The 22,440-nt window shown below is 46.6% G+C and overlaps 2 protein-coding genes across 2 annotated transcripts in view; one reads left to right on the forward strand and one right to left on the reverse strand.

Annotated features, from left to right (window-relative positions):
- WIPI2 (WD repeat domain, phosphoinositide interacting 2) overlaps positions 1-7,565 on the reverse strand; it is a 39,696-nt gene extending 32,131 nt beyond the window's left edge. The window contains exons 1-2 of the mRNA XM_045993597.1: positions 7,318-7,565; positions 1,268-1,350 (exon numbers count right to left, since the gene is read on the reverse strand). Of these exons, the coding sequence (XP_045849553.1) occupies positions 1,268-1,350; positions 7,318-7,391 (157 nt within the window). The 5' untranslated portion in view covers positions 7,392-7,565. The remainder of the gene's footprint in view (positions 1-1,267; positions 1,351-7,317) is intronic.
- On the forward strand, positions 7,390-20,736 carry LOC123934171 (Y-box-binding protein 1-like). Its single transcript, XM_045994175.1, is given in 2 exon segments — positions 7,390-7,624; positions 19,416-20,736. Coding segments are annotated over 2 exon segments (1,143 nt in total). The 3' UTR covers positions 20,324-20,736.
- Positions 20,737-22,440: the final 1,704 nt, after the last annotated feature.

Raw genomic sequence — 22,440 nt, forward strand, 5'->3', positions numbered from 1 at the left:
ACCGACACACACACAACGGCTTGGATGAATTTCCAGAGAATTATGCTAAGTAAAAAAAGCAAACCCCAAAAGGTTATACTCTTCCATTCACATGGCATTTTTGAAATGACAAAATTTAAGAAATAGAGAACAGATTTGTGGTTAGCCGGGGTTAGGGTGGGGGGACAGGAGGGAGACAAGTATGGTCATAGAAGGACAGCAGGAAGGATCCCACTGTGTCGGAACCATCTAGAGTCTTGCTTGTGGTAGAACAGGAACCTCCAAGGGCGTTAAGACCGTACAGAACTTATAAAAACTCACGCGCGTACAAGTAGAACTGGGGAAACCCGAATGGGAGCGACGGGTCCCGTCAATGTTGCTCTCCTGGCTGTTGACACTACCCTGTGCTCTCACACAACACTACCACTGCGGGAAACTGGGAGAAGGGTGTAAGGCATCTGTATTATTTCCAACATCTGCACGTAAATCCAATCACCTCAATCTAAAAGAGGTCACTTTTTTAAAAACAAAAATAAAGAACAAAGCGTATTACAAACTCCTATCTATAAAATGAAACCGCACACAAAAACAAAAGTATACCTTTACGTGTATGTTACATGTGTGTAACTACGTAAGTGCATAGGAAGTAAGTTATGTATGTAGGAAGAGCCCCCAAGCTTTCTAGCATATTCACTCTGGGGAGGAGGGGTCTGTACCTCCCATGCAATCTCCAAGCATGACTTACCCAGACACACACAAACGAAAACCAAAGAAACTCAGGTCTGAGATGAAGCAGTCTATGTAAAGTCACAAGTGAGTGACTGAGCATGAAGTCAAAGCTCACACGACCCTTCCACAGTCCCGTATCGCCTCTGACATGTGGGTGACCCGACTGCCGGAAGACGACAACAGAGGAAAATAAATCATTCCTACGGCAGCTGTGAGGTTTTCCACTTTCTGGAAGCCCTTTAGAACAGAAACCAAAATGGTTTACACAATGGCATTTAAAGTGGGGAGGAATGACAGAATAATACATACAAAATGGTATCATGTGTTAGAAAAAAACCACCCATAAAACAAATGTTTCTATGCGTACCCGTGGAAGTACGCGCACACACAGACCTTGGAGGACATGTACCATCCGTGGGGATCGAGGGACGAGAGGAGTCCTGGTCAAGGGGTCTCGGGGCTTCAATCACAGTGTCAGAATTTGAGAATGCATTCCAATTCAAGTATCATTTGTCTTTTTTTTTTTTTAAGAAGGGGGAAAAATAAAGCAAACACTTACTGCATTCATAGATCTGTTCCAGCTTATCCACAGAAGAAAGGGAGAAAAATTTATAACCGGACTTACTACCAACAGCTAGGGACCTGCAAAAAAGCCAAATCAGAAATAAGAGCTGATACATGTAGACAGTGATAATGCACGAACTAGCTCCAAGTTACCAACCAGCAACCATCATCTCTACCAAAAATCTGCACCAATCATTTCAGATAGTTTGCGGCAGGTGAGTGGTGGCTGAGCGGGAAAGGGGAATGGGGCAGGGCAAGACGACCCGGCTCACAGCCAGGGAAAGGTGAAGGTCAATGAAGAACAGGCAGTATTCTTGTCTACAGCCTACAAAGCGTTAAACATAAATGTGACAAATTAATGGAAGTAATCGGCCCTAAGTCAATGACCCCCTCTGAGCAGAGTGGGGTGTCTCAGGTGATCTCATCTACGTGCGAGTCCAAAGTCTAAACAAGCTGACACCCCAAACTTTAAGCAAAGACAAGGACAGCGCAGGGGACGATGACACCCTTCGGCTTCAGCCAGGCCCAGCAAATGCAGTTCGACCACCTGTGTTATTACGCCCGGGCCGGGCAGTGGGGTGGAAATAAAACGGAGCGAAGAGCTAACTTAGAATCTGGCAGCAGACTGCACAGCTGACCTACGACGAAAAGGTGAAGCCACTCACACCTGACACCAGCCCCCAGGAGTTGGCTGAGAGGCTTCAAGGGACCTCACGGGCCCTCCCGGCCCCCAGCACAGGAGCCGAGGGACACTCCATGAAGGTTTTCCTCCTCAGACGATTACTACCCGCTGGAACGTGACTGACCACAGGAAACAAACAAACAAACAGAAGAAAGCACAGCTTTGAGACACAGAAGATAAGCCAAGGAAGTAGGAAGCGTGGGACACGTGAGGAAGTAGCTACTGGGACTGCTGTGAATTCAGTGTCTGGGAGGACATGGAGACAAGCGGAGGCAGGAGACAAAGCAGAAGATGAGACCAGGAGGATCTGCACACCAAGAGAAAAACCAGGGCCCCTCTAATGGCCATTTCACCTATTAAAAACTTGAGATTTCCAACCTCTCTTTCATCCATATGCAGGAGGAGAGTACATTCTAAGAACGGAGCTGCTGTAAGCACTATTAAATTTTTAAGCTGTAATGGGTTTATACATCCTAGATGTATAAAGAGAAACAAAACTCCTTCTACCAGTCTGCTTTTGGGGGAAAAAAATACTTCACTGTACTGGATTAATTGTATCAATGAAGTGATTAGGCAGTTACCTGTAAGTATTTTGAAAAGCAATAAAGGTGGCAATAAAAAAAATAGAATACCTAGGAAAGCTAAAAAATAAGACAAACTCTCAGGAATGTACAACTTTTGGGAAGTTGGGTGTTTGGGAGAATGTTTTCCAGATAACTAATGGTTGCTATTATTAAGCACCAATACCCCCCCCACCATTTCTGATTAAAAAATGAGAAAAAGTCACTCTTGTACTATATGCTTTCCTGTGTTCCTACTGCAATGGGATGGGAAATTCTTAACATTTTCCGGGGCTCCCATCATTAACCTACCCTAGTATTACAATACAGTGATCCTCTCAGATGCCAGCAAGGAGTTGAGGGTTTTGTGTACTGACCTCAGATGGCCAGGCTGTAGTACTGAGTTTCTAAATACATTTTCCACCTTTTGTTCTGCTGACAGGTGTCACTTCCTTGTGGCCCTGCCCCCAACACTAACAGCCCCTCTCCCACTCTAATTTCTTAGACTTAGGAACCAAATCACCAAGCTTATTGGCCTTATATATAAAAGAAGCTTAGAGAGGGATTCTTTCATGGGCAGAGTTAAGGAGCTTTAACTAGTTAATGAGAACCTGGATTTTGATGCTGTGCTCCTAACAGAATCTGTCAAAACTGGGCTTTGGGGACGCCTGGGTGGCTCAGTGGGTTAAGCCTTTGCCTTCGGCTCAGGTCATGATCTCAGAGTCCTGGGATCGAGCCCTGCATCGGGCTCTCTGCTCCGAGGGGAGCCTGCTTCCCCCTCTCCCTCTGGCTGCCTCTCTGCCTGCTTGTGATCTCTCTCTCTCTGTGTCAAATAAATAAATAAATAAAATCTTTTTAAAAAACAGAACAAAGCTGGGCTTTGGTGATCAAACATCAGAACTTAGATGTTCTTACAGATATTCTGAAGCTGATTTAGGATATTAAACACCTTAGCTAGAATTTTAATTGTACGGTTTACAAAACCTCAATCAGCCAAAAATGTAACCAAAAATATTTCAGTTATTTCAATTATTTTTTGACATGCATATATGCTATAATACGAATGCATACTTTATCAATAAAGGTAGATGTTTTTAAAGGGTGGTAACACCAACAATCAGGTTCGTACATCCCTCTTTGGGGAACGGTCCTGTTTTTAATAATTTCTCATGATTTGCCTGACCATACAATGGCAGACATATTAATGGGAGAGGCAGAGTAACAGAGAAGCTTGAGATTTCCTTCTTAAATAATCTTATTCCCCAATAAACGTTTGTGTGTGTGTGTGTGAGAGAGAGAGAGAGAGAGAGAGAGAGATCTTTTATTGACAAAGGGAAAACCCAGCTCACTATAATAGAAAAAAGGACAGATCTACTCAAGCCCCTACTTCGCTACTACACCCCTGCCTTCAGACGCGCCTGCTGTCAAAATCGAGATCCCCATTATATACCCTGGAGACAAGGTCCAAGTCCTCTGCCAGGATGGGAGCGGGAGTGCTTCTGGAACATGCTTGGGGCCAATCCTCTGTATTTTCATCCCACACCCTGTATCCCACTTCTGGAACTTCCCTAGACTGCCAGTCCTGAGCCTGGGAATTCTGCAGTTTAAACTAGGCTGGCTCTCTGCTTTCCCCACTAGCAATTTGGGAGCCTCGTTCCTTCACTACCTGTTAGCTGCCAAAATGTTGTTGCTAGTGACTCCTTCCTTACCGGTTTCAACCTTTTAAAATATCTTTTGGTATTTATTGGTTGACATTTGTAGTAGGGTTTTGGGAGGGAGCCAAAATAAATGCTCGTGTCTGACCCACCCTCTTTAACTGCAAGTCTGTCACTAAATTTAAACTTGAGTGTTCACTATCTAAAAGACAGTGATTGCCACTAAAAACAGAACAAAACAACAACAAAACCCTCAAGTGTGAATCAGATCTCTTTCTTAACTCCTTTTTTCTTTTCTTTGCCTTCTTATCAATAATTGTCCCGCAAAGCTTTCCCTTTCCGTCACCTTCTTACTTGATTAAAGGGCTGCACGGCATCCGTCCACGCCCATAAAAAGGAAACCACCTGAACTGCTGACCTGGGGCCCTAGCTAGTAAGCTAGTCGAGCAGCAGGCCCTTCCCTCAGCTCACAGGATTTCCACCCCGGATCTCCACCTGGATAGATGGAGATAGGCCCTGAAAATACCACAGGAGCCAAAGCAGAATTCATCTTTTGTCCCCAAATTGAATCTTCCTCTAACCTTTCCCCCATAATGGAATCACTGTTCACCCCAAACCCAAACTAGAGATTTGGGAGTAACCTTAACTTCCCTGCACCTTCCACATCCCACAGGTCACACCAAGTCCCAACGGCTGACTAGTCTGCTCTCCACGGGCCACTGCTGTTGGACGATATCCTCCTGGGTGACTGTCCTGCCTTCCTCCAACACTCTCTACCCAGCAGGCAGAATGACCTAAAACTTTAAGGCTGAAAGATCCTTAAAATCCATGCACAATCAAGCCTCTCAATTTGCTGATGAGGAGAAAGTGGAGACTAGTGACTTTCCCACAATAATCTCTGTAACCTAGAAGAATCTCATTTAAACAAGCGTCTCTATAATTTTTCTGGACACTAACAACATCAATGCTACAAACGGAAAACTTGGAAAACCAAGTCCCTTTCTTTCGTCTGCCCCTTTTGGAGTGTTGTTTAAAACAGATGTCGCCAAACTACGGGCTTCCCACAAGCTGAGTGGGGTCCGGTGGAGGACTTCAGTCCTAGACATTTTCATTTAAGTGACACTGTGGTCCTCTATAGTTTCTGGAGATGGATAAGTAAGGGAGGCAAAGGGGTAAATCGTGCAGCCTTTCCTCCAGAACTTGTGTGTTTCTTTAAGACAAATTACAGTCATTTTAACTGATAAATTTCTAGTATAATCCTCACTTACCCTTAACAATTTATGTTCATACTGTATTAAGGTCTCTGGCAAGTCCAAATTAGGACACAGAAATCTCTTGAACTTCAGGACCCACTGAGGAGTGGGGAAGCACATGATTTTCAAGTGTGAAAATGTCTAATTTCAAGCCAGATTGATACAGTCTATTAATATAATATAATATTATTATATTATAACTAAAAATATATTATATTATAACTAATATAATATCCCATATTATATATGGGATTTGTAGCCCATTTGAAATGAGAGCCAAAGAGAACACACTCTCATATTTACTTTCAAATAAATAATGGGTAGTGAAAACCTGAAAAAAAAAAAAAGGTAGAAAATATTTTGGAAATGCACTAATTTATACAAGACATAAAAACAACCACGAAGCTACCACTTCTTACCGATCTCAAAATACTAAGGGCTGAAAAACCAAATCACAGATGGCTTGAAATGCTCTATTCGCTTCTTGGATGAATATAATATAGTTTATCGCAATTACAACCATGCGCAACAGGTTGTCCAAGATGTTTCTGTTGTACTGGTTTTTGGTCACACAGTATGCTTATATATCTGGCAGTTATAATCTTCAAAGATTGCTACAGTATGATTTCTAAATTCACTGTCCTCAAACTCCTACCTTTTAGGTAGAAAAGACAGTGGGGCAAAGTGGAAAGATCACTGGAAAAGAAGTCAGTCCCATCCCCCACTCCACTATTGGCCAAATGAAGATCCAGGTACAGCTCTGGACCTTTGTGAACTTCAGGTTCCTCATCTGTAGACCCAGAAGGAGATCGGCTTCCTTCCAACCCTGGGTGGGATCCCCCTGCCGGACCCTCTGCACTAACCTCCCAATTCTGGGGAGATGCTGCTGAGCACCTGCTGCTTGCCCTTCCACAATGAACTTTTCATTAAAAAAAAATTTTTTTTCTACTTTGCTGATACCATTCAGCCAGTAACAACTCAATCAACTACTTACTATGAAGCCAATGACCCATTCCTCCTCACTTACATCACTTCCTCTTACTCACTTCCCAAGATGGCTCTCCTCCCTTCCAGTTCCACAACTCCTCCTTCCTTCTTCAGAAACTTCATCTATTAACTATCCTCACAGGTCACCCACACAGCCTCGGAAGAATCAGCCTCAAACCCACGTGGGTTTGGACAAACACCGTTCCAAACCATGGGTGGGCATCAGTGGCCGCTCTTCCCCTTGGGACATCCCCAAGATGTCCCTCTTGGCTCAGTTTCTTCCCAGATCAGAGGCCAGTGTTATTGCTAAATCTGTTTCTTGCTCGGGCAGGACATCAAAGTCACTTAAAAAAAGAACAGCGAGACAAGAAGTCAAAGAAAACAAAGAGGGAAAGAGGCCCTAAGATGATGAGGCGACTAGGAGAAGGGCCTGAAGGGAAAGAGTGGAGGAAGAGGGCTGACGAAGAAGGGGAGGAGGAATACAGGAAGAAACGCACTCTCACCGCTCCGGAAGCGTCTGAGACAACAGGTCAAGCCACAAAGTTGTGCCCCAACTTTGTGAGAAGGGAGGTCCCACAGGGTAAAGCAACCTCTCGGTGGGTGGGTGCAACACCTCCCCATCTCCATCACTTTCCCCGCCCAGAGATCGCAGCTCCAGCGCAGCTCGCGGAGGGTCCCCGAGCTGAGCGCCCCTCCTTCCACTTTCCAGGCCCGCCCCCAGAGGCGCCCCCGCCCTCGCCGGCCTCCACGCCGAACCTCCAAGGCTCGATCTCGGGTCCGGGTCCGGGTCCGGCCCCAGCCTCGGGGTCGGGGTCCCACCCGCTCCAGCCCAGGGCCCAGGCTCCCGCCCATCCCGACCCCAGGCCTCTGCTCCCGGCCCCGGCCCCCCGATGCCCGCCCGGCCTTACGTGTTGTCCTGGTTGAAGTTGGCGAAGAGCAGCTGGCCGGCGCCGGCCTCGCCGCTCTGACTCGCCAGGTTCATGGTGGGCGCGCGGCGGGCGGGCCCGGCCCGAGGCTCGCGCGCGGGAGGGCGTGTCGGGTGCGCTCAGGGTCGGCGCCGGGCCCCGCTCGCCGCCTCGCTGGCCGCAGCTGGCTGCCCGGGGATCAACCGCCGCCTCATCCCGTGCCCGCTCTTGTTTATGCTCCGGAGCCGGGGCACCCTGCGCGCCTGCGCGGCCCCGCCTCCTCGGCGCACGGCCTCCCCACGGCGCAGGCGTACTGCGGAGGTCCCGCCCCTTCACCTCTGGCCGGGGCCTGGGGTTCTGGTCGAACGCGCGCACGCATGGGGACGCGCCGGCCGGGCTTGCTGGCAGACCCAGGGCGGCGCATGCGCATGGAAAAGACTAGGTGCTCGGTATACTCCATCACATTATCAATATTAAAAGGGCCCGCCGTGTGCCAGTCGCGCTAAATATTTATGTACAGCATCATATTTGATGCTTACAGCAACCCTACTTAGAGAACGTTGCATTCCCATTTTAAAGATTTGAAAACTGAAGCTCAGAAAGAGTAACCTCTTTGCTGAGTGCTGGATCCGAGAACAGAAACCCCTTTCCTCAAGGCCCATGCGGAGGAGTCCTCCTTATATATATTCATCCATTAAATAATATTTAGGAAGTACCTTCCGTGTAAACTAAATGGGCCTTCTTGCCCTTAGAGAAATTACAGATTACTTGTAATTAAACACAATTACAAGTCGGGGTACAAGAGAACTCATAATGAGGTCACTCAACCTAGACTTAAAGGGTAAGGACCGTGCAGTCAGAGAAGGCTTCCTGAAGGAGGGGAGACCTGAAATTTGAATCGTAGGTAACCAGTCCGAGGAGATGGAAGCATTCTGTATTGCAAAGGGCCGCAGATGAGAGTGTGTCCTGGGAATGCTCTGCTCAGTGTGTCTGAGCTCGGATGGGACGGCGAACACGAGACAGATTTGACTTGTGAAATTGGAGCTGGCTGAACCAAGCTGGGTGTTGTTAAGCTACATTAAGCAAGAGACTGAACATTATCCTAAGAACAATGGCTGCCACTGAAAATACTTAGGCAGGAGAACGGCACAATCAAATTTGTGGGTAGGAAGTTAATTCTAGCCACAGAGTCAAGAGTGCCCTGAAAATCGTTGAGGAAAGAAGGGTCTTTTCTATAAAAGGTGCTGACTCTCCTATCTCACGCCAAACTCAAAAACTAGTTTGAGATGGATTGTAGACATAAATGTGAGAGGTAAAACAGTAAGCCCTCCGGAAGAAAACATGGGAGAATGTCTTCATGACCTTGGGGTAAATAAAGTTTTCTAAGCAAGTACTTTTAAAAGTACTAACCACAATATAAAACATTAATCTTCAAAATTAAGCACAACTGCTTACCAATAGGCTATCAAGAGACGTTGAGAAGGCAGGCCTCAGAATGTGGTACATATACTTGCAATACATATGTTTGCAAAATGAGTTTTGATAAAGAATGTCTTTCCAGAATGTTCAAAGAATTTCTGCAAATCAGTAAGGAAAATACCAACTCATTTTTTTTTTTTTTTTACTGGGCAAAATACTTGAGCGCAGGCACTTCACAAAATAGCAAAATGGCGAATGAGCCCTTGAGAAGGTGATCATCATTAATATTCATCAAGGAAATGCAAATTAAAAGCAAATGAGATACTGCATGCATCTACCTGGTAAAATCAAATAGAAACAAAGACTAGCCAAGGGCACCTGGGTGGCTCAGTTGGTTAAACATCTGCCTTCAGCTCAGGTCATGCATGATCTCAGGGTCCTGGAATTGAGTCCCACCTCAGGTCCCTGCTCTTCGGGAGTCTGCTTCTCCCTCTGCCCCTCCCACCTCCTCATCTTTTCTTTCTTTCTCTCTCTCTCTAATAAACAAAATCTTTTAAAAAAAAAAAGGAAGAAACAGAGACCAGATTTGAAAATACTCTGAGTAGACAAAACCAGTTTAGTCAGACAAGCAAAGTTTAATTTAGCTTATTTTGCAAGACAGGCAAGGCTAACTCATCCTGGGTCACTTCTTGATGGTGTCTCTGAAAATCATAAGCGAAACAAAGTAGTTCCCCCAAATTGATATGTGATAACTGCTAACCAATTCTCTAGCATTTGAGAAAATTCTAATACCGTAACCAGTCACTGTGAAGAGTGAATAGTCATTGCAGAAGCTGCTGTATAATGATATACCTCTGAGGGGCGCCTGGGTGGCTCAGTGGGTTAAGCCTCTGCCTTTGGCTCAGGTTGTGATCTCAGGGTCCTGGGATTGAGCCCTGCATTGGGCTCTCTGCTCAGCAGGGAGTCTGCTCCCCACCCCCGCACCCCCCCCACTTGCCTCTCTGCCTACTTGTGATCTCTGTCTGTCAAATAAATAAGTAAAATCTCTTAAAAAAATGATATACCTCTGAGCCTCCTTCCATGTTTTGGTTTGAGTGCTCCTCGTTTGCAAACTGTTGTGTACACAATAAATTTTTCTAATTACTACTTCAGTGATTTGTTGATTTTCTTTTTTTAAAAAGGTTTTATTTATTTATTTAGCAGAGAGATACACAGTAAGAGAAGGAACACAGCAGGCTTCCCCCCAAGCACGGAGCCCAATGTGGGGCTTGATCCCAGGACCCTGGGATCATGACCTGAGCCGAAACCAGACGCTTAACGACGGAGCACCCCTGGTTGTAATTTTTTATTCTGAACTTTTGACATCCTCTATTGGCTAAAATTAAGATAATTGACATGGCCCCCCGGGGGGGAGGGGCTCAGTCATTAAGCATCTGCCTTACATTCAGGTCGTGATCCCAGGATCCTGGGATGGAGCCCTGCAGGGTGCTTCCTGTTTGGTGGGGAGCCTGCTTTTCCCTCCTCCTCTCCCTCTGCCCCTGCTTGTGTTCCCTTTCTTGGTGTATCTCTCTCTGTCAAATAAATAAATAAAATCTTTTAAAAAATTTTTTAAAAAGATAGTTGACAACACAAAGTGTAGACAATAACTTTGGAGCAACTGGAACTTACTTTCATACACTCTGAGTACAAGTCTAAATTCTTAGAATCAGGGCGCCCAACTGGCTCATTCGATAGGTTGTGTGACTGGAACTCAGTGTTCTTAGTTTGAGCCCCACACTGGGTGTAGAAACTGCAAGTTACTTAAATATAAAATCTTTTAAGAAATAGAATCATTTTGGAAATGGACAGTACCTACTCAAGTTAAATATACATATTCCCTATGACTCAGCCATTTCACTTCTAAATATATCCTCAATAGTGATTATGTATATTTCCCCCAAAAGACATGTATAGGAACACCCCTAGCTGCTTTTTCATAATATTTTTTCAAATAACCGAAACATTCATCTATGACAGAATGAATAAGCAAATTGTGATACGTTCATACAAAAGAATACTACAGAGCAATTAAAAGGCCACACACACATGAATGAATCTCACAGGTATAATACTGAGTGAGAAGAGTGAAAAGATACAAAAGAACACAATACTGTATGAGTCCATCTATATGAAGTCAAAAACAGGCAGAGTCGTGGTTCCTTCTGGTGGGGGATTGATTGGGAGTGGGGAGGAGGAAGCCCACTGGAGTGTGGGACATGTCCTGTGTCTTGATGTTAGTGGTTGGGCATATACATATGTATATGGGCATACATGTAAGTGTATGTAAATATAGAGTATATGTATATACATATATAAATATATGCAAATATATATTTATACTGTATATTATATGATATTTATATTATATTATATTAATAATTATATATAATATAATATAAATATATAAATAAATATATGAAAATGTATAAATATACCTATGTGGCTGCCCATAGAGCCCACCTCCAATCTCTTAAGTCAAGGTGTAGCACAGAAGCAATGTCTTTAGTGGTTCTGTCTTTATCAGTTGGCACAATTTCCTGTGGACTATTATTTTTGAACAAAGGAGTGTAGGAAGGTGTCCAAATAAATCCCCTGGGTTCTAGACACCGTCCTTGACTTCATTTTGAAAAGCCACCCAGTTTCCCCTTGCTCATCAAAATCTATTATTTCATCCAGGAAAATAACTTCTCTCTCCATTGGTTCAGCCAATGAAGAATTCCAAATGGTGGGCGGTGGGGAGTGGGCAGGGTAGACTCCATTTCCAATTTACCAGAACCATGACTCTGTTCCCTGAAGTAATAGGGGTCCTTTTGCTACTAGAATCTCAAAATCCGGTGAACCCAGTGCTGTGGGGATGGAAACCAAAAAATTTTTCGGTGGATTACTCGTTGTAATCTGCAAGGAAACACCACCATCTCTACTGCCAGTTGATGGCATGTCCTGAATGTTGCAGAATGACATCTCAACCCCACAGGGTGTGGCCTCTTAGCTGGCTAAGCCTTCGGGAAGCCATTCTACCATCTATGTGGGTAACATCATACATGAGAGGAATGGTGAATTCCAAGGGCATGAGCCCATTGTCAAGCTTCCTTCCCCTTAATGTAATTTCTTGGCCAGAAGACATATGGTTTGAACACCTGGATAACCCTTTTAAAAATGGTAACCTCCAAAGCGTCTGCCTTTGGTTCAGGTCCTGGTCTCAGGGTCCTGCTCAGTGGGGAGTCTGTGCCTCCTTCTGCCCCTCCCCTCCCCCTCCAGCCCTACTAGAGCTCTCTCTCTTCTCTCAAATGAATAAATAAAATCTTTTTTTTTTTTTTTAAATGGTAACCTTGGGGCACCTGGGTGGCTCAGCAGATTAAGCCTCTGTCTTTGGCTCAGGTCATGATCCCAGGGTCCTGGGAATGAGCCCCGCATTGGGCTCTCTGCTCAGCAGGGAGCCTGCTTCCTCCTCTCTCTCTGCCTGCCTCTCTGCCTACTTGTGATCACTCTCTCTCCGTCAAATAAACAAAAAAATCTAAAAAAAAAAAGGTAACCTCCACACTTTCTCACATTCTTTATCCCTTTCCTTGCTTTATATTTCTACATAGGACTTATCACTTTCCAGGGGACTACAAAACACCCCCTTCTGACTACAACATAATCCTTCAGGAAGGGAGGGTTTCTGTCTGTCTTGTTCACTCTGAGCTCGGATTACCTAGAAACTTGGAACTTAGTGCCTGAAGAACTAAACTCTGGCCTCCATTCGTGGTGCCCATAATGGGCTGGAGCTGAGGACTGCTGCCCACTCACCCCGTTTTGGTCCCACTGCTCTCCTCTCTGGGTGGCACCGAGAACCACAGGCGAGTGTAGCTGGGGAGTAGTAGGCTGGATTGGCACCTGAGAGCTGACCTGTGTGTGACTCAGAAGCACACCCTCATGTCCCAGCTCACCTGGGGACGGCATGAGCTGACGTTCCTGACGGCAGGTAGAGCAGGAAAGATGCTCGGGACCTTCTCTCATCACTTCAGGAATCCTCCAGCTAACTGACCTGACGATGCCAATCCCATGAAGAAGAGGTTCCCTTCCTCCTTTCGATCTTAGAGCAGAACCAGCATCTGCTGGTGCTTAAAGCATTCCTCAAGCAGTCTTCTCATGCACCACATTCAGAGATGAGCAATCCTCCCACGGGCGAGTTTCTAAATAAACCCATGGATTGAACAGCTGGCAGAGAGGAGGGAACTACGGGCTGAGTGAAAGGGCGACGGAGTGCACCTTGTGGGAAGTGAGGCAGCGGGAGGGAGGTCGGGACAAGCACAACACTGAAATCAGACAGGCACACTGAGGTTCAAATCCAAGTTCAGGTTCTCTGGAGGTATGTCTCCTTAAGTAAGATCAGACCCTCTCTGAGCTTCTATTTCCTGAACAATAGCCAGGGCTAGATAATTCGTCTCTTGGGGGCGCTATGGAGATTGGATGAATGGGAGCAAGCACTACAGAAGAAAGGGGCAAGAATCTTTGAAAACCATCCCTCCAGGCTAGCAATGAGAACACCGCCCAAAATGAGCAAAATCTACTTCTTCGGAACTCTTAAGGCTTGCAGCCTTCTAAGAGGCGTTTATACAAGCACAACAGCGGAATCTCAGTAAAAGCAGTGAGATTTATAGCATTTTTATTTTTTCCTGATACCATCTCTCCCTCCGAACTCCATGGTAGCCTTGAATATCGGTAGCTTTGAACATCAGCAGCCTTGCGATGGTGACAGGTGTAAAAACAAGCAGCCTAGCCATCACTGGAAGGGGCGGAAAGGGTTTGGAGCTCCCCAGAAGTCCCATACCCAGAACATGGTCACCATTCTGGTACAGGTTTTGCCAAAGAGCTCCATTTTCCTTTCTTTCTTTCTTTCTTTCTTTAAAAAAAGATTTTATTTATTTATTTGACACACAGAGAAATCACAAGTAGGCAGAGAGGCAGGCAGAGAGGGTGGGGGAAGCAGGCTCTCTGCTGAGCAGAGAGCCCGAATCAAGACTCGATCCCAAGATGCTGAGATCATGACCTGAGCCGAAGGGAGAGGCTTAACCCACTGAGCCACCCAGGCACCCCCAAAGAGCTCCATTTTCAAAGCATGTCTTTATTTGATCCAAGAGTTGGTTGAGTTTCATCGTGAAATGTGGTTGGATTTTGCCAAAAGCATTTCTGCTTCTATAGGATGATTCCATTTGAAATTTATCTGTTCAGTAGCTTGGTCAGACTGATTCTGAGAAGTCAGCCCAACCCTCGCATTCCCCAGTCCCACCCTGCTCAATCTCTGATTTTTTCCTCTTCTTTTTGCCCCTTAACATGCCTACCTAGGATCTTCCCTGGTTCAGCAGGAGTCAGCGATGAGTCCAAGTTTGTGCATAAGCCCCTCGGCCAGTTAGATTTCTGCCTTTCCTGTTGTATGTATGGGATAGACGCTGCTCTTGCAATTCGGAGAATTTACTTCTTTCTGCCTTAAGTTCAGCCAGAAACTCAGAGCTCAACGTTCTTTCTCTGGTCTTTCCCGAGAGGGTGTAGCCCTGGGCACGTACACTGTCTTCCCTAAGGCCAGGTTGACTGGAATATCATTTGAAACACTGATTTTCTAGGAGGCACTATCGAGAAGCAGGAGCTAACTGTTGCATAAATGCAGGTGTGAAGTTCTGGTAAGCTCCTCGTGCCAATGAGGTTTCCACCTGTCTTGACGCAGTTGGATGCAGCATGGAGAATGCTTTCAAGTTTACCCCATTTATAGCCGCTTTGAATGTTCTGGTGTGGTGCATTCTTCCTGGCTCCCAGAGCTGTCTGGAATCCCAGGAAGGCTGTGGGAATCTACCAGATTTCCCTTGGAATTTTCAACTCTGGCTTCTGCATGAAGTCAGTCTTCCCTGGTGTAGCAGGAGAGCTCCCCATCCCAGATCCCCACATTCCGGATTTGGCTGATTACTTTCCTGTGGGTTTCACTTAACACGAGGATAATTGAGAATGTTCCTCTTGTGTCTTTGACTTAGAACTAGAGGAAATAACATTTTGGGAAGGAGATATTATCTGTGATTCCCAGAGCTGGTGTCAATGGGGCAATCCGTGCATTTTAGAAATTGACATGCTAGAAGGTTACTCTGATTATACCCTCGGGATGGGTTGGTGGGTGAGTAGGCCTGTTCTCAGCCTCAGATACTTCCAGATTGAGCCAGCTCCCAGGCTTGTCATTTTTAATGTGCGATAATGTGATAATTCTGCTTCTGGCCACCAGAGGCCAGCAAGGCCCAGACAGTGGACTCAAGGGGATTCTCTAAAGGCTGGATCCTGTGCTTTGAATCCTCTTATTGGGGCTGGCATCTAGGGTGTCCAGTAATCAGGAAGTAGGAGAGTAGGGCAGACTGGACAGGGGTGGACGAGGGCTGGGACATGTCAGAGAGGCCCCGGAGAGAGAAGGGCTGAAGGCCAGAGCAGGCAGTCACCTTCTGGAAATTCAAACAGTGAACATTTCTGTGACTGATGTTAATTAAAGCTTATAATTATTAATTATAGCAAAAACTGGGTCTATGAGCACCACACACTTGAACTTTATCTCTTCTGCATATATACACATGACAGGTACAAAGATACGGCCTTTTAAAAAAATTGCTATAGGGGCGCCTGGATGGCTCAGTGGGTTAAAGCCTCTGCCTTCAGCTCGGGTCATGATCCCGGGGTCCCAGGATTGAGCCCCGCATCGGGTTCTCTGCTCAGTGGAAAGCCTGCTTCCTCCTCTCTCTCTCTGCCTGCCTCTTTGCCTACGTGTGATCTCTGTCTGTCAAATAAGTAAACAAAATCTTTTAAAAAATTGCTATATAGGGATGGCTTCGTGGCTCAGTTGTTAAATGTCTGTCTTCGGATCAAGTCATGATCCCAGAATCCTGGGATTGAGCCCCAAATCGTGCTCCCTGCTCAGCAGGGAGGCTGCTTCTCCCTCTACCCTGCTCGCCTGCTTGTGCGCACACACACTCTCACTCTCTCTCAAATAAATAAATAAATTCTTTCTAAAAAATAGAGAAGATTCTTAGCAAAGAATCCATTGTTTTAGGCAAGGTCATCATTCTAAGGGGAATGGATGGGATCTATTCATAGATTTCCTAGAGCTGATTGGGGAACTCGCTGATTGACCTGTTAAAGGTTATGTTTCTGGGGCTTTTGAAGCTGCAGTTGGGTTGGGCACTAAATCTTGGTTGACTGACTTAGGGTCTTAACCGAAGTGATGCCACTTTGGTCCTATGGTTTCTCTTTAAACATTCGATTAAGTTTTGCATGTCTTTGTACGTATAAAAACCAAAACAAAGTTTTTAAAACCTACTTACCACATCACATCAGTTTTTATGAATATTTTGAAAATGATATTTTCCTCCTGGGGTCCCAGGGAAATTTTTTTTTTTTAAAAGATTTTTATTTATTTATTTGACAGAGAGAGAGATCACAAGTAGGCAGAGAGGCAGGCAGAGAGAGAGAGGGAAGCAGGCTCCCCGCTGAGCAGAGAGCCAGACGCGGGGCTCGATCCCAGGATCCTGGGATCATGACCCGAGCCGAAGGAAGCGGCTTAACCCACTGAGCCACCCAGGCGCCCCTATGGGAGAAATTTTTTTTTTTTTTTTTTAAGATTTTATTTATTCATTTGACAGAGAGATCACAAGTAGGCAGAGAGGCAGGCAGAGAGAGAGGAGGAAGCAGGCTCCTTGCGGAGCAGAGAGCCCGATGTGGGACTCGATCCCAGGACCCTGAGATCATGACCTGAGCCGAAGGCAGCGGCTTAATCCACTGAGCCACCCAGGAGCCCCTGGGAGAAATTTTTTAAATAAAAAGCCAGAGGACAATCCTCTCATGTTGAGGGGGAAGTCACCTCCTCCCCCAGCAAGATGTTTGTATACATTCTTCTCATGACAATTCAGGTTTTCATTACTGATCTTACCTGCCTGGTTGTTTTTGCTTTTAGTCTGAGGCCCCCAAGTCAATGGAGGGCCTGGATTTGAATTTGGCTTCAGCCTGTGTGGACGTGTCTCTAGGTCTAATGTCCTTTGAATGGTGCCCTGGGCATTTGGCAAATGCAGAGGTAACTTCCAAGTTCCTTTCCTCCTCCAGGATTTGGATAGTATGCTGAGATGAGGGGTGTCTGGAAGGCAGAGACCAGATGCCCCAGGATCTGGCCCCTATACCCTTCCTTCCCCAGTTCACTTCCTGCTCTCATCTCTGCTGGTTTGGAAGCTCAGGATTTGGATTCCTGGCTAAGGCTGGAGTGGAGCAGAAGGGAGAAAGGCATTCGTCTGGAGGTGGTGGGAGGCTGGGACAGTTCAAAGAGGGTCCGATGACGCACTTGCCAGAAAGGAGGAGGTACCCTCTAGGCTGTCAGGCCCCTTAAGGGATTGCTGTGCCCAGTGTGTGCCCCTTTCTTGCAGCTGTACCCAGTGACTGGTGGATGGGAAGCCCCCCTCCACTTGCCCCTGCTGTCCACCCGAAGAATAATCCCTTGATCAATCTTCTTGCCTTAATCTCCTCTCAGAGCCTAGTTCCCAGGAACCCCAGCTGGAACAATCTGGTTCCTGGGAGCTGCTCCTTTGCCTTCCTGCAAAGATCTGAAGCTGGCTCCAGGCCCCGCAAAGCTGGAAGAGAGGAAAGTCTCCCCCGCCCCAGTCACAGTGACTTCCCCAGCAGAGCTGATCAGTGACCAGGACAAACCCTGCTCCTTCAGGCTCAGAGCCCAGCACACAGTAGGCTGAACAAAGAATGGACAGTCAGAGTCCCAGTTCTGAGCGATGACAGGGGGCAGGGGATCATCCTGATCAGACAAGCTCTCCAGCAGTTAGACAGACACGGTTAAAAAGACAACCCCGGGCCCTAAATGGAGTCATTTGTGTTAAGAGCCTCACATCAGGAAATCAGGACTTAATACCTAATCTAACTGTAGTTTTCTCCCTCTACCTCCTCAAGGTAATCTTGAACCCGCTAACCTGGAATTTCCTGGTTGGCACTAGGAAATTGACAGATAGACACTTTCCTGTTCCCCTTAGGAGGGCAAACTTGTCTAAAATAACGCATTCTTTGCTTATAGTGTCCCTTTTCCATTCTCTTTCTTGAAAAACCTTTCCTTTCCTGCAGTGGAGTTTCCCTCTGCCTGCTGGATGGGATGCTGCCCGATTCATGAATTGATTAGTAAAACCAAGTATATCTTTACTAGATTGAATATTTGTTATTTAACAACCTGTATCAAATAAAATCTGAATATATATTATAAAATCTATATACAAGTATATATATAAATTATATGTAAGTATGTGTATGTATACAGACTATATGTATATTTTACACATACATGTACATAGGGATGGATTATAGATAAAATATAGATATAGATACTGATGTAGGAAATGTTGGGGTTTGGGAGCGAATGGTCACGAAAGAAGTCTTGAGACATCTTTGGTGCAAAAAGCTGGTTTCATTAAAGCATGGGGACAGGACTCCCTGGGTAGAAAGAGCTGTGCCCATTATGTACTTTCAAGTTGAGAGGAGGTTAGGGAGAGCTTAAGTCTCTTAGGAATTTGGAAGCAAGATTTCCAGGACCTTGAGGGACAAGCTGTTGTTAGGAAAAGGATACTTATTCCTGTCTAGTAAAACCCTAGTCATGAGACCCTTCAGATGCATATCAGTGGTCCACATGCTTGGAGGATGGTTGCTAAGAAAAATCTTGGGGGAGGGGGTAGAGATAAAGGAATTTTCTAAAGGATTTTTTGTGTGTTAAAGGAGAATTACAAGATCCTGGAGGTCAGGAGAATGTTAAGCTAAGATTGCCTTTTGCCCTTAGCAAAGATTAACACGGAGGCAGTTTCTAGAGGAAGGTTACTCTGCCTGTTCCAGGGACTTGTCAATGGGCTGTAAGTTGGAAGGAAACCTAATTTTTTGTTCTTTTGCCTTTGTTCCCCGCATCAGATCCCATCTGAAAGCGCAGTCAGAAACTGGAGAGAAGCTTGAAAGGAGTAACACTTGCAAGTTTGTAGCTGAGGACTGCTTCAGTGTGGGTGTGTGAGCTGAGCTTTCAGTGTGTTTGTGCCTTAGAGGTGCAAGGAGCTGTCGGAGGATTTAAAAATGTTTCTGGCTTTTCCGCAGAGTGCACTACACTTTGACATTGACCCCTATGGTCTTCGGTCACGTAGATAGCAATCTGGTGGGTGGTGTTTGGAGAAGAGCGTGGACAGTGAGATCTGGGATGGGGAGCCTCACCTCTTGGGGGTAGGGAGACCAAGGACAGACTTACACTCTAGAAGTCCGGCCGGACTTCGCGATCACCCAGATTATCTGTAGAACCATACAGGTACTCAGTGGCTCCCCAACCAACTGGCCAGGGGCTCTGACAGAGGGCCCGAGTTGTCAGGACTGTGGCAAGCTTCCCAGGAAACGCTGGAAGGTGAGCACCCCTGGGCCAAAGTCAGTGAAAGAGCGTTCCCACAATGCCCCGCCACTGCAGAACCGACCCGGGGCAGTTGTCCAGAGACAGAAAAAGTGACCGATGTAGGACCCCAGAGAGCCCTGAGCAGCCCCACCGCCGCCGCCGGCCTAGTTACCATCACACCCCTGGAGGAGCCGCAGCTGCCGCAGCCAGCCCCAGTCACCATCACCGCAACCAGGAGCAGCGAGGCCAAGACCCAGCAGCCGCCCCGCAGGGAGCGGCGACCCCGGTGGCCTCACATTGGCGGCGCCTGCGGGCGGGGACAAGAAGGTCATCGCAACGAAGGTTTTGGGAACAGTAAAATGGTTCAATGTAAGAAACGGAAATGGTTTCATCAACAGCAATGACACCAAGGAAGATGTATTTGTACAGCAGACTGCCACAAAGAAGAATAACCCCAGGAAGTACCTTCGCAGTGGAGGAGATGGAGAGACTGTGGAGTTTGATGTTGTTGAAGGAGAAAAGGGTGCGGAGGCAGCAAATGTGACAGGCCCTGGTGGAGTTCCAGTGCAAGGCAGTAAATACGCAGCAGACCGTAACCATTATAGACGCTATCCACGTCGCAGGGGTCCTCCACGCAGTTACCAGCAAAATTACCAGAATAGTGAGAGTGGGGAAAAGAACGAGGGATCGTAAAGTGCTCCCGAAGGCCAGGCCCGACAGCGCCGGCCCTACCGCAGGCGACGCTTCCCACCTTACTACATGCGGAGACCCTATGGGCGTCGACCACAGTCTTCCAACCCTCCTGTGCAGGGAGAAGTGATGGAAGGTGCTGGCAACCAGGGTGCAGGAGAACAAGGTAGACCAGTGAGACAGAATATGTATCGGGGTTATAGACCACGATTCCGCAGGGGTCCTCCTCGCCAAAGACAACCTAGGGAGGATGGCAACGAAGAAGATAAGGAAAATCAAGGAGATGAGACCCAGGGTCAGCAGCCACCTCAACGTCGGTACCGCCGAAACTTCAACTACCGACGCAGATGCCCAGAAAAGCCTAAACCACAAGATGGCAAAGAGACAAAAGCAGCCGATCCACCAGCTGAGAATTGGTCCGCTCCCGAGGCTGAGCAGGGCGGGGCTGAGTAAATGCCGGCTTACCATCTCTACCATCATCCGGTTTAGTCATCCAACATGAAGAAATGAAGATGAAATTCCAGCAATAAGAAATGAACAAAAGATTGGAGCTGAAGACCTTAAGTGCTTGCTTTTTGCCCATTGACCAGATAAAAAGAACTATCTGCATTATCTATGCAGCATGGGGTTTTTATTATTTTTACCTAAGGACGTCTCTTTTTGGTAATGACAAACGTGTTTTTTAAGAAAAAAAAAAAAAAAGCCTGGTTTTTCTCAATACACCTTTAAAGGTTTTTAAATTGTTTCATATCTGGTCAAGTTGAGATTTTTAAGAACCTCATTTTTAATTTGTAATAAAAGTTTACAACTTGATTTTTTCAAAAAAGTCAACAAACGGCAAGCACCCGTTAATAAAGTTCTTAAATGTCAAAAAAAAAAAAAAAAGTGACCGATGTAGGCAAAGCACCTGTCTGGCTTTGTGATTATCATCCTTCTTCCCATTTTGCACACCAGGGAGATGTGGCTGGCTGGTGGCAAAGCCAAAGCCAGAGAAAAGTTACGTGGGACAGCTGCCTACTGTCCACTCATTGTCTACCTACCAGGGATGGGTGTTTACCTTGCACCTGGCCCTGTCCGTAGCTGTGGTCCCCACAGGTTAGAAGAAGCTGATCTCACAGCGGAGGGCTGAGAGAGGAAAGGGAGCCCAGCCAGTCAGGAGCTGTCCACCCATGTCAGAAAACGCCGCTCTGTGACGCTGGTATAGTGAGACAGAGATCAAAACCAGCTCAAAACCTTGTCTAGCTACAGACAAAATTAAGGTCCCTGTGCAAAGCACAAAAATACAAATAGCCCTACTCTCCTGGCTAATACAAATGACAGTCACGGATTTGTCAGTCACAGCCCCACCCTCCCCCTGCTCTGTCCCCCTTTTAGAAAAGAAAATATGCCACCAAAAATCGATCCTGCTTCCTAATAGTATCCAGTAAAAAGTACAACCCCACTTCCTTGCACTTCCTCAAGCACCTAAGGCAAGTACAAATTCTGCCCTGAGTCTTTCCTGACCCTTCTTGGAGGAGACCCCTACGGTTCCCCCATGGTGCGCCCTCTGACTTCTTGCCACCAGTCAGTAAACCTCCCCGAAGTCTTTGGCTGGTCGGCATTGACAGGATAATACCGTGGGGCCCTGGGTCTGGTTCGAAGGTGGCACAAAGAGAAGGAGAGCCCATTTCCTTAAAACCTCTGGCAAAAGTGACCTTTGAACTGGGTCTGGAAGAATAACTAGAGACCTGCTAGCCAAACTGAGAGGGAAAGGCCTTCCAGGTGGAACAGCATCTGTGTAGTCACAGAGCATGAGAAAGCTGTATACATTCTGGGAATCTGTTTGGATTCATTTGCTGGGTATGGGGGCTGGGCAAGGCTGTTTTATCCTAACTCCAGGGAGGCCACTGAAGGATTTTAGGGAGAGGGACTTAATCAGACTTGTGTTTCAGAAAGTTGCTCTGGTAGGGAGGGTTTATGGGCTGGTGAGGCAGAGACAACGGGGACAATGGGGACTTTGTTGCTAAGCATATAGTAGATGGTCGTGTGGGATCTGCTGATGAAGGACGGAAGTCACCAGGAGGGAGGAAAAGAATCAGTTCAGGTCAGAAGGGGACATCGGGTCTTGGGGACAGATGGCAGAGGGTGGCCTCATGGGAGGAGACTGGTGATGTGGCCAGGGCTCCATCCACGGAAGGGGTGAAAAGCATGGATGGTGGCTGGGGGGGGGCTTTCTCTCCCACCCCGCTTGCCGCTCTGCCCTTCCAAAGAGCCAGGAAGACAGTAGATGCTTCATCAGTGCGCGTCCAACAGTACAGGGCATTTCAGGGACAGACAGATGTAGGTCTGTGTCTGCTTGAGCACAGCCCCACCCGCAAACTAGGAAGGGCACTCCTACCCTGTAGAGTTACAGAGGGGACTAGAGGGGTAATGACAGTGATGACACTGGGCCTGGGCTGCCTTTGTTCCTTCAGTAATCCTGCAAGGAAAGTGCTGATATTTCTACTTTACAAGTGAGGAAATTGAGCCTTGAGTGGGAAGCACCTGGGTTCAGGGCACACAGCTAGCTGGTGGCAGAGGCAGGTGATGGA

This window comes from Meles meles, chromosome 21 (genome assembly GCF_922984935.1).
Source record: "Meles meles chromosome 21, mMelMel3.1 paternal haplotype, whole genome shotgun sequence".
In the NCBI taxonomy this organism is placed as follows: domain Eukaryota; kingdom Metazoa; phylum Chordata; class Mammalia; order Carnivora; family Mustelidae; genus Meles; species Meles meles.